General features: G+C 47.4%; 1 protein-coding gene across 5 annotated transcripts in view; it reads left to right on the top strand.

Annotated features, from left to right (window-relative positions):
- The window catches only part of CARD11 (caspase recruitment domain family member 11), a 104,825-nt gene extending 91,076 nt beyond the window's left edge, over positions 1-13,749 (top strand). For all 5 annotated transcript variants that reach the window (XM_053276118.1, XM_053276120.1, XM_053276121.1 and 2 more), the window contains exons 20-24: positions 178-310; positions 907-1,086; positions 3,953-4,077; positions 9,058-9,173; positions 12,374-13,749. In XM_053276118.1, coding sequence (XP_053132093.1) covers positions 178-310; positions 907-1,086; positions 3,953-4,077; positions 9,058-9,173; positions 12,374-12,578 — 759 coding nt within the window. In that variant the 3' untranslated portion in view covers positions 12,579-13,749. The remainder of the gene's footprint in view (positions 1-177; positions 311-906; positions 1,087-3,952; positions 4,078-9,057; positions 9,174-12,373) is intronic.
- Positions 13,750-14,178: the final 429 nt, after the last annotated feature.

The following is a 14,178-nucleotide window of genomic DNA, read 5'->3' as shown; positions in this document are numbered from 1 at the left end:
TTCCCAGGTGGATGCTCTTGGGTTCAAGTTCAGCATCTCCACGTAGGGCTGGGAGAGACTCCTGCCTGCAGCCTTGGAGAAGCCCCTGCCAGTCTGGGTAGACAATGACTGAGCTAGATGGACCAATGCTCTGACTCAGTATAAGGCAGCTTCCTATGTCCCTGTGTCCGCTCTCAGTTTGTCAGCAGGACTGAGAACAAATATAAGCGCATGAACAGCAACGAACGAGTCCGCATCGTCACCTCCAAGGATACCCGCAGCAGACCGGAGGGGCAGCCAGTCACCAAGGCACTCCTCGATCGATTCGAAGGTACGATTCGCGATCAGCATTGATGCACTCGGGAGCTTTGCCGGAGGAGATATCTAGCCATCAAGCCTTTCCCTCTGCTCCAGCCAGCTAGAAGGATGGCTAACATGTATACATTTATTTTATTACGTTGATATTTTGCCTTCCTTCCATCGCAGAACTCAAGGTGGTGTAGAATTCCAGGTGGTCTCCCATCTGGGCATTGTCCAGACCCCACCCTGCTTAGCTTCCACAAGGTGGCTGCACCATGTTCCCTCAGACCATGCCCAACAGAGTCCTAAGAGGGGAGGAGCCACACGGCCACTGCGCCTAGCTCAGCCAATGGAGCGGGCCGTGCTGCCTCGTGTCGCCCTCTGCTGCCACCAGGTGGAATCGCTGCTAGTTAGGCTGCAAGGGACATCTGGAATGCTTGTTGGAATGGTGGCTATGGACACTCGCCATTGGCTCTGTGCTCAGTGCACAGAGCCACCTGGCAGGATGCACATTTTCTAGCTGGGTTGACTTTTCCTCATCAGGTTATTTGGTTCTCTGCACGAAACCTTGGTCTGAGCATAGGCAACGTGCATCCCTAGCTTGTCGGTGTTCTCCTTCTCCCACAGATTTTGACTCGGTGAGTGAGATCACCAAGAGCTTCAGCTTGATCCCGTATAGCTCCGTGAGGCCAACTCACTGCAACCATCGGCGCCCCGTCCTCTTCACTCCTACGATGCTTTCCAAGATCTTAATTCAGAAGCTCCTCAACTCCGGAGGGGCCCTGGAATTCAACTTATGCAAGCCAGGTAATTTAGCTAATGATGAATACTGCTAACTGAGCAAAGAGACAGCTTTTTAAAGTGGTGAGTCTCTTCCATTTAGCAGGGGGAGAGCAACTGGCCCTATCCATCCCCAGCACAGCATCCCTCCAGTGGCTGTTGCTGGTATCTGCCTTATGTTTCTTTTTAGATTGTGAGCTCTTTGGGGGCAGGGGTCCATTTTTTTGATATCTTATTTATTTTTCTATGTAATGTGTGTAAACACCCAGCCACTGCTGAAAGAAACACAGCAGTGCACCTTTGGATCCCGTGCAGAGGCAGGTACTGAATTTATCTGTACCCAAGACTAGATTTTTTCCAAATTCTTTGCAACTAGAAATTGTCTTAAATTGAGAATTTTCTCCTTTTCGGGTAAGTATAGGTATAACTTTTTTTTAAAAAGAACCTTTTTTCAATGGGGATCATCTTAAATTCAGAGTTGTCTTCAGTTCAGGTAAATATAGTACTGAGGGTTATGGAAGTCCTGAGTGAGATACTTCAGCAGCTGAATTGATTGATTTTTTATTGATTAAGTGCCGTCAAGTCGGTGTCAACTCTTAGCGACCACATAGATAGATTCTCTCCAGGATGATCTCTCTTCAACTTGGCCTATATTTTTATTTATTATTTATTTATCAAATGTGTATACCGCCCCAAACTTTGGTCTCTGGGCAGTTAACAATAGCATAAAACCAGTTAAAAACATATACAAAAAAACTTTAAAACAATTTAACAATTTAAAAATAAACCAGAGATTAAAATCCCCAAATTTTAGGAAGCTGAGAAAGTTTTGGCAAAAAGTTGGGTCTCTCTTTAAGGTCTCTCAGTGGTGCATTCATTACTGTCATAATCGAGTCCATCCACCTTGCTGCTGGTCGTCCTCTTCTTCTCTTGCCTTCAGATTTTCCCAGCATTATGGACTTCTCAAGGGAGCTGGGTCTTCACATCATGTGTGCCAAGTATGATAGTTTGAGCCTGGTCATTTGTGCCTCAAGTGAACATTCTGGATTGATTTGTTCTGTGATCCATTGGTTTGTTTTCCTGGCTGTCCATGGTATCCTCAAAAGTCTTCTCCAGCACCAAAGTTCAAAAGTGTCAATGCTTTTTCTGTCTTGATTCTTAAAGTCCAGCTTTCACATCCATAGAGTGTCACGCGAAAAACCAGTGTCTGAACTATTCTAATCTTTGTAGGTATAGACACATCACAGCATCGAAATATCCTTTCGAAGGCCTTCATTTGCAACCCTACCAGGTGCAGCTGAATGGAGCCTCCATATTCAGAGGCAGTTGATCTTTTAGTTGCCGATGACAAGCAGAGAATGGCTATAATCCTCATGCAGTCATTGCAAACTTTCTGGAAGCATCCAGTGGGCTGTTGCTGGAGACAGGACACTCTGTTAGATGCACCTTTGGTCTAATACAGCAGCTTTTTTGTTTTTACGGTCTTATGTGCATCCAGTTGCGTTATCTGTTGCAGCCCTGATATGCTTTGATGTTGAAATACTGTCTGGAAAAGACAGCCGACACCACCACATGAGCCTGCAATTACGCAGACGTCAGTTATTTTCTCGTCCCGGCACTTCATACGCTGTTTCTTGAAACAGGTCATGCTCAAGTTCGCCAGATTTAACTAGCTCGGAGATAAACTTGCTGCCAGCAATGATGGTCTCTGCCAGCGAAAGCTTGGGGGTTGTAAATTGGAGGATATTGATGATAACGATCATTATTCTGCACTGTGTCCTCTTCATCCCAGGAATATTGGGGGGCTTGGATTGTAATATTCCCCCTTCACGTACGTCTTGACAAATCCTTAGTCTGTGAGCTTCTCTCTTGAGGAGAGAGAAGCTGGTCTTGTGGTAGCAAGCAGGACTTGTCCCCTTAGCTAAGTAGGGTCCACCCTGGTTGCATATGAATGGGAGACTACATGTGTGAACACTGTAAGATATTCCCCTTAGGGGATGGAGCCACTCTGGAAAGAGCACCTGCTTGCATGCAGAAGGTTCCAGGTCCCCTTCCTGGCAGCATCTCCAGATAGGGCTGAGAGAGACTCCTGAAGAAGCCGCTGCCAGTCTGTGTAGACAATACTGAGCTAGATGAACCAATGGTCTGACTCAGTATATGGCAGCATCCTACATCCCTATAAGAGGTCTGCCCCAAAGGCAGAAAGCAAGAGAGCCTAGAGGAGTGCACAAAATTTTTGATTTATGTAGAATAATACATTACATAGCTTAACACAGGGGTTCCTAGCTCGGAGTATGTCTAAAAACTCATTTTGCTCTAGCTGCAAGGATCCATGGGATCTGTAGTTCTGAGAAGCGATTCACACCACCGTCACAATTTTCTTTGGGGTAAGAAGGATGAACCACGTTCAAAGGAACAAGTGGGGAGGAGAGCTGGTCTTGTGGTAGCAAGCACCTTTCCTAAGCAGGGTCTGCCTTGGTTTGCATTTGGTTGGGAGATGTGAGCGCTGTCAGATATTTCTCTCAATGGAAGATCATCTCCTTTGCATGCAAAAGGTCCCAGGTTCAATCCCTGGCAGCATCTCCAATTAGGGTTGAGAAAGACTCCTGTCTGGAACTGTGGAGAGTTGCTGCCAGTCAGTGTAGACGATACTGAGCTTGACTGACCAAGGGTCTGATTCAGTACAAGCCAGCTCCCTATTTTCCTGTGATCAGGAGTGGCCGTGTTTATCAAGAATAGATTTAAACTTGATCTGGATCTTGTGACATCTGCTTAACTATTAGTTAAGCATCCTTGCTTTGGGAGTATTTTCCAAAATATGGTTGGAGGCTTTCCTAGGCTACAGAACCTGCACACAACTATGAACCTTATATTTTGCCATTGTCTTTTCCAGATGTCATAACCAAGGAGGAATTCTCTAGGAGGCACACAATAGAAACCATCATATATTACCGAGAGAAGAATCCACACACCTATGAATGTATATTTCCTGCAAATATTGAGGCTGTGGCCACCAAGGTAATTAGGTTTGAGAACCTGAAATCCCCTTGCTTGTTTCTAGGTATTGTCACACCTGAGGCAAGGTGACAAAATGCTGCTTTGCCTTATGCAAAACAGCACTGGGTCAGGGGGGGTGGCGGGACGGGACACAAGCCCCTTTTCAAAACCTTGCAGGCTTTGAGAGTGGCCAAGAGGGCCAGTGGCCAGCAGCCTCCACTTCCCTCTTGGTGCTTCTCAGGAGATTTGCAAGGAGTCTGAGAGGCAAGACACACCTGACAAAGCTTGCAAGGTCTGATCTGTCCTGAAGAGCTTCTCTGTTGGCTGTGGGCATCTTGCCACCTGCTGGCAGCCCAATAATCTGCCACCTGAGGCAAGCGCTTCCCTCTGCCCCATGAAAGGGACGCCCCCTGCTGGCTCCCCCAACAAGATGGACTCGAATAAGACCGTCTCCTCCCATGTGAGTCTGCTGCCCTAGGAGAACTTTGGGCTGAACTGAAATGAACTTTTCTTCCAAATTAGCCTTGTCTGTTCCCCTTCTTTTATTTATTTATTTATAACATTTCTATACCTCCTCATGCAAATGTCTCATGGCCGTTTTACGAACTCAACCAAAATTAAAGCCAAACATTAAAAAAAAAATAATAATAACCCATAAAACAGTAAGAATCACCATGAAAAACCAACTTAAAGTGAAATTGTGCCATTGAGTCGGTGTCGACTCCTGGCGCCCACAGAGCCCTGTGGCTGTCTTTGGTAGAATACAGGAGGGGTTGGCCGTGGCCTCCTCCCGCGCACTATGAGATGATGCCTTCCAGCATCTTCCTAGATTGCTGCTGCCCGATATAGAGCAGATTGCAGTAGTCAAGCCTGGAGGTTACCAGCATAAGTACCACTGTGTTGAGGTCATTCTCCTCCAAAAATGGCCGTAGCTGGCGTGTCATCCTAAGGTGATAAAAAGCCGTGTGCCAGTATGGAGAGGAGAGCTGGTCTTATGGTAGCAAGCATGACTTGTCCCCATAGCTAAGCAGAGTCTGCCCTGGTTGCATATGGATGGGAGACTAGAAGTGTGAGCACTGCAAGAGATTCCCCTCAGGGGATGGAGCCGCACTGGGAAGAGCAGAAGGTTCCTGGTTCCCTCCCTGGCAGCATCTCCAAGATAGGACTGCTGAGAGAGATTCCTGCCTGCAACCTTGGAGAAGCCGCTGCCAGCCTGGGTAGACAATACTGAGCTAGATGAAGCAATGGTCTGACTCAGTATATGGCAGCTTCCTATGTTCCTATGAACCAGAAGGCTTACTGGCTGACCAGTTGGGGCTGAGGCAGGGCAGAGCAGGCAGGAACACGGCTGGGACCACCATCAGTGGGAGCTGAGGAGCAGAGCCCAGATTCTCTGCAGAGAAGCAAGAGGCTGCCGCGAGGGTGAGACTGGAACAGGCGACAAGACAGGAACGAGGAGGTTTCCAGAGCAGAGCCAGCAAGAGTCCTCCGGAAGCAGGACTTGGGCAAACAGTCTTGGATTTTAGAAGGAGCAAGAAGGAAAGGAGTGAAAGAGCTTTGAGAGAAGGGGTGAGCCACAACCTCGATCCGTCCAATGGGGTGTTTGGACCCTTGTGGCTCGCCCATTACCAAGGGACTTCTTTCCTCCGGGGTAGACAGGAAGGCTAAAGGCAGGAGCGGGAACCCGGGGACCAGGCCATTGTCCAGGAACCAGGAAAACTCCAAGGGGGATCTGATCCGTGTCTTAAATCCTTGAGAAGGGCCATGCCTCTTTCCTGGAGTTGCAAACAAAGTTTATTTCCGAGGAGGTCTGCTTTTATTCCTCCTCTTGAGGAGACGTACTAGGCTCCAGGTTCCTGGGAGCTAAGTGAGCACTTTTCAGGCATTGGCAAGGGACGTTGCGAGCTTGGGCACGAGTTGGGTGCACCGAGTGGGGTTCCTGGCAGGTCCCAGGGGTGGCCAGAGGCTCTGAAGACCAGGATGTGCTGGGGAGATCAGCAGCTGGGGGGTGGCTGGGAGTCTCCCCCAGGGGGCAGGCTGGAGCTATGGGTGGTGGTAGCCTGGCATTCTCCTCCAGAGGTACTACAGGGGGGTTCAATGAAGCATCAGGTAGGGTCTGGCAGATCGTGGGTGAGACCTGGAAAGGGGTCTTCCTCGGAGACGGGCTCTTCCGATGGAAGATATCTCCCTCCCCAACCCGCTGAGGGTCCCTCGGTCTCCTGGATCAGCCTGTCTGGATCAGCCGGGGTCTCGATGGGGGGCAGGCATGCTGACACCCCTGGCCACAACCTGAGAGGATGGACCCGTATTCCATCATCTGTCTGTGATTGGCTCCATCCACCTTTTCTCCCCTTCTCCATCACTTGTTGCAGGAGCTGCCTTGTTGCAGCCGAGAATGTTTTCCTTCCTAAACGACGTTTTTAATCCATCCCCTAAATTGCCATGTACCTCTGCAGAGGGAAAAGAGAATCTGCTAATTTTTTTTTTTTAAGTGGATTGCCTGAGCCATAGAAAGTGACAGTGATGTACAGAACAAAGATAATAATGTCAAGCCCAAGCAGATGGCATCAAATACCGGATGCTTGTTACGCAGCAGGGAAAAGACAAGGAGAAGAGCCATTTTTTCCCTTTGAGCGGTGATTACTGAACATGTTGCATTTGAAGAAACAAAGTTCAGTTGCGTGCTTACGTTTTGCTACCTTCGTTTTGACATAATCCCCATCTTTAGATCCGTTAATGCTCGTCTGGGAAAGGGGCTTTTGTGGCAGGTTTACAAAAGGACGTGATGGAGGGAGAAGGAATAGATTTGTTTGGCTGATTCTGCCTCGGGACTGTGCTAGATCTGAAATGTATTGTTGATACGATGAGGCTGCATTAGTTTGGGATCAGAGGGAAAGGGGATTAGTCCATGATCCAGGCCCACAGATTTGGTCATCAGGACCATCACATAAGAACAGCCCTGCTGGATCAGGCCCAAGGAGGCCCAGCTAGTCCATCATCTGTTTTCACACAGTGGCCCACCAGATGCCTCTGGGAAGCCCACAGGCAAGAGGTACGTACATGCCCTCTCTCCTGCTCTTGCAGGAAAAGGATGGTCATAGGGATTTTTGGCAATGTCTGTCCCCCTAGAGATGCAGATGGCATAGTCACACTTCCATATTTCTCTGTGTTAACACCCCTTCTTTTATCCCTACCCCCAATTAGGGTAAAATTGCAGCCATTTTTGCACAGAGGAAAGGAACATAGGAAGCTGCCATATACTGAGTCAGATCACTGGTCCATCTAGCTCAGTATTGTCTTCACAGACTGGCAGTGGCTTCTTCGAGGTTGAAGGCAGGAATCTCTCTCAGCCCTCTCTTGGAGATGCTGCCAGGGAGGGAACTGGGAACCTAGATGCTCTTCTCAGAGCGGCTCCATCCCCTGAGGGGAATATCCGACAGTGTTCACACATGCAGTATTAGCATGTAGGATTAGTGCCAGGGTTAGGGTAACAATGAACAAATAGTTGCCTTGTGGGGCCCCCAGGCCTTTGCTCAGTGGTTGCTACACCCTGACTGTGAGCTTCTTGGGACAGGGTACCCCTTACTGATTTCTTACTTATTAGTCTGTGTAAACCACTTGGAAAAATTTTGTTGACGTGGTATATACATATTCATGGTAGTAGGTAAAGTGTGCTGTTGAGTCAGTGTCGACTCCTGGCGCCCACAGAGCCCTGTGGCTGTCTTTGGTAGAATACAGGAAGGGTTGACCATTGCCGCCTCCCACGCAGTATGAGATGATGCCTTTCAACATCTTCCTAGATCTCTGCTGCCCGAAAGAGGTGTTACCCAAATTTATTATTTATTTATTCGATTCCTATACCGCCCTTCCAGAAATGGCTCAGGGTGGTTTACACAGAGAAATAAATAAATAAGATGGCTCCCTGTCCCCGAAGGGCTCACAATCTAAAAAGAAATGTCAGATAGACACCAGCAACAGTCACTGGAGGTACTGTGCTGGGGGTGGAGAGGGCCAGTTGCTCTCCCCCTGCTAAATAAAAGAGAATCGCCATGTTAAAAGGTGCCTCTTTGCCCAGTTAGCAGGGGTTCCCATAGTCTGGGAACATGCCAGTGGGGATTTGAACCGGCAACTTCCGGCTTGCTAGTCAAGTCATTTCCCCTCTGCGTAGTCGGTCAAAAACTGCAGGGTGAAAGTAGGTTTTGAAGAGGAAGCGTCCACGTTTGGAGTGGAGAATTTTTGAAGAGGGATTGGAAAGGTGCTGGCTGAGAGATCTTTAGGGGTGAGATTCCAGGCCTAATGGGCAGCAGGGGAAGATGGGCGGAGTGACTGAAGGTGATAGAGATGAAGGTTGTGCCCTGGAGAGAAGAGCTGGTCCTATGCTAGCAGCTACGAATTGCCCCCTTTGCTAAGCAGAATCTGCCCTGGTTTGCATTTGAATGGGAGACAACACGTAAGGGCTGTGAGATATCCCCCTTAGGGCAGAGCTGCATGACATTGGCCCTCTGGCTGTTTTTGGAATACAGCTCCCATCACTCCCAGCCAAGGATGATGGAAGTTGTAGTCCAGCATCTGCAGGAAGGCCGAAGTTGTGCAGCCCTGCCATAGGGGATGGATCCTTAGCTCGGTGACAGAGCATATCCCTTAGATGCTGACGGTCCCACATTCAATCCCTGGCAGCATCTCCAGGCAGGGCTGGAAAAGACGCCGGACTGAAGCCTCGGAGAGCCGCTGCCGGTCAGTGTAGACAATATTGAGCTAGATGGACCAAGGGTCTGACTCAGTATAAGGTAGCTTTTATCTCAGGAAATCTGATTAAGATGCTTGGCTGGGAGAAGGCTTTGAAGCGCTTTAATGGAAAGGGAAAGGGAACCTTTGATGTACAGCCACATTTTTCAGACATGTGGTCAGCAGGACATGATTTGCCTGATCCCATTTCAGATTGTGGGCTTACAAATCCCAAGGTGTACTTACCATAGTCCTTTCCTGGCTTCATGTTTACAGAACAAACATTGCCTCCTTGAAGTTGGAATCGGCTGCACAAAGGATTTAATCAAAGCCAAGATATATCCCATTGTTCTCTTTATTAGAGTCTCGGAAAAAAACATCAAGAAGTTCAGGTACGTCGATGTTCTGATATGCTGGTGTGTTCACTGAACATCACCTGGGGCACGTTAGCAGTGAGAGGGCCAGAGAGCTGCTGTTCCTTCCCGAGGGCTCAGCAGTCTCCGCTTGGCTTCCATCATATAATTTTCTCCTTCCTCCTCTCTGGAAAGATTGACATGATGAGAACCGGGGTGCAAAAACCAACAGATCCAGGAGCTGTTGGAAACAAGGGAAACAGTTGGAAACAAGGGAAACAGTTAACGGAAGTAACAATTAAGAATGGAATTATTACAGTGAATTTAAATATTAACTTTTTAATACACAAAGCGAATAATTGATAAATAATTCATAATAAATACAATTAATACAATGGTTAATTTAAATATAAGCGTGAAGCATTAATTAAGAAGTAAAAGGGATTAAAGAAGGCAAAAGGGAGATTCTTTCTTTTCCTATGTATGCTGCGTTGGGTAGAATCTGGTTCATTATTTATTTATTTTATTTAACATATTTTTAGACCGCCCCAAACCCACATCTCTGGGCAGTTCCCAACAAAGCAAACAAAACAGAAAGAGTTAGAACACCAGTTAAAATAAATGGCAACAAAAATGAAAACACCAGTTAGAACAAAATAAATGATACAGCAAAAGTTGAAACACTACAACAAATTCAAACCTTAAAACATTTTAAAGAATGTTAAAACTATTAAAGCAATATTTAGTTAAAAGCCTGGGTGAAGAGATGTGTTTTTAAAGACTTTGTATCAGAGGGCCGAGGGCCAGATGCGTAATCAAAACCAGGCAAGTTCTGGAGCAGCAAACGGGGGAACGGAGCAAGAGTCTCAGCAGAGTCTGCCTGCCAGAGATTTTGCTCAGACTGGCTGAAACCTCCTGCCTGAAACCTTGGAGAGCTGCTGCAGACCAGTGTCGACAATACTGAAGTGGATGGACCAAGCGTCTGACTCAGTAGAAGGCAGCTTCCTGTTTTTTTGTTTGGAGTTTTGTTTTGGTTTTTTGGTTTGTTTGTTTGTTTGTTTGTTTGTTTGTTTTGGGGTTGGTTTTTTTGGGGGGGTTACATTTATATCCCGCTCTTCCTCCAAGGAGCCCAGAGGGGTGTACTCCATACTTAAGTTTCTCCTCACAACAACCCTGTGAAGTAGGCTAGGACGAGAGAGAAGTGACTGGCCCAGAGTCACCCAGCAATTATCCTGGCTGAATGGGGATTTGAACTCGGGTCTCCCCGGTCCTAGTCCAGCACTCTCACCACTACACCACGCCGGCTGTGTTCCTAAGTCCTTGTGAAACAGTTAAAATCTAAATAGTAGAGCTGCAAGGTGGAGTGGTTTAATTAATGATTTAAAATCTCTATATTGATTAAAGACGTGCCCTTGATTAACCAGGCAGTAGATTCTTTTTTATTAATTGCTTTTAAGACAAATACTTAAACACACAGACACACCAGACAATGGGTCCCTTCACAGAAGAGGCATCCCCCTCATGCAGAAGAGAATGCCTCTTCTAGAACAGTGCCTGCTGAAACTTGGGTGTCATCTGAAACCAGAGACTGTTCTTTCCCTTTCTACACTATTGTTTTCTTCATATGGACATTTTTGCAGATTTAATTCAATTGAATGTTTATTTAACTGGGAGCCAGTCCTACTAAGTTCAGCTAACCTGATATGAGCACCCCCAAATTCAGAGAAAGTTAGTCACACTGAAGTGCTATTGAAATTAAGGGACTTAAATACTTAGCTTGCTCCATCCTGTTCAGTCAAGCTTAAGCTTCTCTGGATGGTGTCCATTTAACTTAAATGAGTCTACGCCTCTTGGTAGAGGAGGAAAATGGGAGCCACTTCACACATTTTGAAGGGCACACCTGCAAATGTAACACAGAAATGAGATGTAACGTGTGTCTGGGGACATGCATTTCCAAGACAACAAGACTGCCAGGATTAGCTGCAGTTCTCTGCCGGGTAGACACCAAGTAGCAAATCTAGATTTGCTATCATCGACTATGTAGAAGGGCTATGCTAGAGATGCTTGTGAAGTTCTCCAGACCCAGGCTCGTAAAGCCCACCTCAAATGCAATGAGAGCTTTACAAGTCCCTCGATTTTTTCTGGCTTGAGCCAGAGAAAAACTCTCACTTCCCCCCTTCCCATAGGAATATAGGAAGCTGCCATATACTGAGTCAGACCATTGGTCCATCTCACTCAGTATTGTCTTCACAGACTGGCAGCGGCTTCTCCAAGGTTGCAGGCAGGAGTCTCTCTCAGCCCTATCTTGGAGAAGTCAGGGAGGGAACTTGGAACCTAGATGCTCTTCCCAGACCTGCCAGATATCTCCCATGGGCCCTTGGGCTTTGCCTCATGGGACACTACAATGCCAGGGCAATGGAAGGGCGGGAAAGGAAGGGACACATCTCTCTTCTCCCCCATGCGACTAACATTTCTGTAAGTAACGGGAAGGGAGGCGGTGTTTGGAGGAGTGGGGGGGGGTGCTTCGGAGAAGTGGACAGTTAGTAGGGCTGGTGGGTCGTTTCTCCGAGCCTTAGACGGGCTCAGAAAAATGCTCAGAGTTTTCCCCAAGTTTGGAGGAAGAATAAACAACTTGGATTATTTCAGAGTTAATCAAAGGGGGTGGCATTCCCATCTCTGGCTATTGCTTTTTTGGCCAAAGTGCAGAAAAAAATGTTACGCGGATTTTGCTCAAATGGGAGGCATTCATTCATTGATTGATTTGATTTGATTTGATTTGATTTATATACCGCCCTTCCAAAAATGGTTCAGGGTGGTTTACATTTTTTTAAAAAAAATTAAAATCAATTAACGAAATCAAAACTAAATCAACTAAACAATTAAAATCATTTAAACATTAAAAACATTTAAACATTAACAATCATTTAAATTATGTACTCTGAGTTCAGTGACTCCTGCTAATTGAGCTAAGAAGCACCTTTTAAAAGGGGTGATTCTCTTATATTTCGCAGGTGGAGAGCAACTGGCCCTCTCCAACCCCGGCACAGCATCCCTCCGGTGGCTGTTGCTGGTTGTCTACCTTGCGGTTCCTTTTAGATTGTGAGCCCTTTGGGGACAGGGGACTCGGTATTTATTTATGTCTGTGTAAACCACTTTGAGGACTTGTTGAAAAGCGGCAGATCAATACTCATTGTAGTCGTAGTAAATGTCCTTCTTTGGGGCCTCCTTTTACAATACAGGAAGCTGCTACCAAAGCCGGAAATAGAGGATGAATTCTTACGGATGTGCCGTCAAAATGAGAAAGAACTGGAAGGGTTGCCCTGCCTTTACGCCTCTCTGGAGGCAGAAAGCTGGAGCAGCATTGAGGACCTCCTCCGTATAATAAAGGAAAAAGTTTGGGAGGAACAGCAGAAAACCATCTGGATCGAAGAGGATCAGTTGTGAAGCGGGGACCCAGCTGGGGAAATGGATTGTGCTTAGTTGGGAAACAAAGCAGTGCCAGAGGCTATTGAGAATTCTCTGATGCAGAGCCCACTTTCCCTGGTTCCATCTTTACTGGCCGGGAACTCTCAGAAACTGGCAGGAAACTGCCCTGTGAGAGAAGAATCAAAACGGTGAGCGTTTGCAACGGGCATCCCAGATGCTACTTTGGGATTCTGACCAGGATGCTGTCCTGGGTTGCTCCTGTGCCATGAACCATCCATCTTTTCCAGCACAGCTGCTTTTGCAGGATGGAGATCTCAAGAGACAAGTTTGGAGTGTGGACCTATTCCTGCAGGTCTCCAAGGGAGAGATGGGCCACACTAAGGAGGTGTTCACAGTGGCGAAGGAAGATGCCAGCTCTTTGGGAGAGGCCGGATGGGGTTGGGTGGATAGGGCTCCCCACACTGAGACAACAGAAGAATGTATTACATGATGGAGGGTTCAGCCTGCTGGATCGCAGAGCTACTCTGAGAGCCGATGTCTTCACTACAGCTGTGCATTGGTTTTGTGCCAGGTTAACTGTCATGGCGTCCCCCCAAGGGATCCTGGGAACTGTGGTTTAGAGAGGTGCTAAGAATTCTCTGTTTGAGATCCCTAGCCCAGCCTTTTCTTGCCCACATAGTAGCCAGAGTTCCCTTGGGAGAGTGAATGACTATCCAATGGAGCTGTGTGGCATATTCTACAGTTTCGGTCTTTGCGTAGAAGCTAGCCATTTCTGAGGGGAAGAAAAACGTTTCCCCCAAGAGAGTGATGCCAAATATCCACCTGAAATATCCTCTTAGAAAGAAGCATTCCGCTCCGTTGTTTCCCATGACTGCTGCTATTGCTTTGGCCCCTTTCCCCCTGCTTGCTCCTTCTTTAGTTTACCAACATGGTTGGTCCCACTCCATCAGGAGCCACGCAAATGAAGAGGGTGATGTCACAGCACGGCATAGCCCATCAGCCCTGGCGACGCGGTGTCGTCCCCGAGAGCAAAGCGGAAGAAATGAATCGCGACTATTTCCCCAAGGAGGGCTGGAAACGTGCTCCAGAGGGGAGGCCTCTTTTTTTGACGTGGATAAAAGTGGCTCACAAAAAGCACTGTGAGCCCTTTTGCCTGGAGCTCTAATATTAAACCAGTATTATTAACTTATGTCTGTAGTGCAGAGAGGCCTGAAGAAAGCTCCTCTTGGGGAGAGAGAGTCCGAATGCTCCTCTTTGCTAATCAGTCCACCTTGGTTTGCATTGGGATGCGTGACTGTAATGTGAGTGCTGTAAGGTAGCCCCCTTAGGGCAGGGGTTCCCCTCCTGTGGTACTGCAGATGTTGCTGAACTACAACTCCCATCATTCCCAGCCACAATAGCTTGGTGGAAGAGCGTCAAGGTCCCAGTTTCACTCTCTGGCTGCTCCTCTGGATAGGGCTGGGAGAGACTCCTGCCTGAAAGGCAGTCGCTGCTGCCAGTCAGTGTAGACAAGTCAGACCCGCTGCTGCCGGTCAGTATTGACAATACCGGGCTGGGTGAAGCAGTAGTCTGATTTGGTATAAGGCAGCTTCTTGTGCTCCTTGCAGTGATTATGGGA

Source organism: Hemicordylus capensis, chromosome 13, assembly GCF_027244095.1.
Source record: "Hemicordylus capensis ecotype Gifberg chromosome 13, rHemCap1.1.pri, whole genome shotgun sequence".
NCBI classification, from domain to species: Eukaryota; Metazoa; Chordata; class Lepidosauria; order Squamata; family Cordylidae; genus Hemicordylus; species Hemicordylus capensis.
The sequence above is the reverse complement of the archived record's forward strand: the minus strand, read 5'-3'. Positions and strand labels throughout refer to the sequence as shown.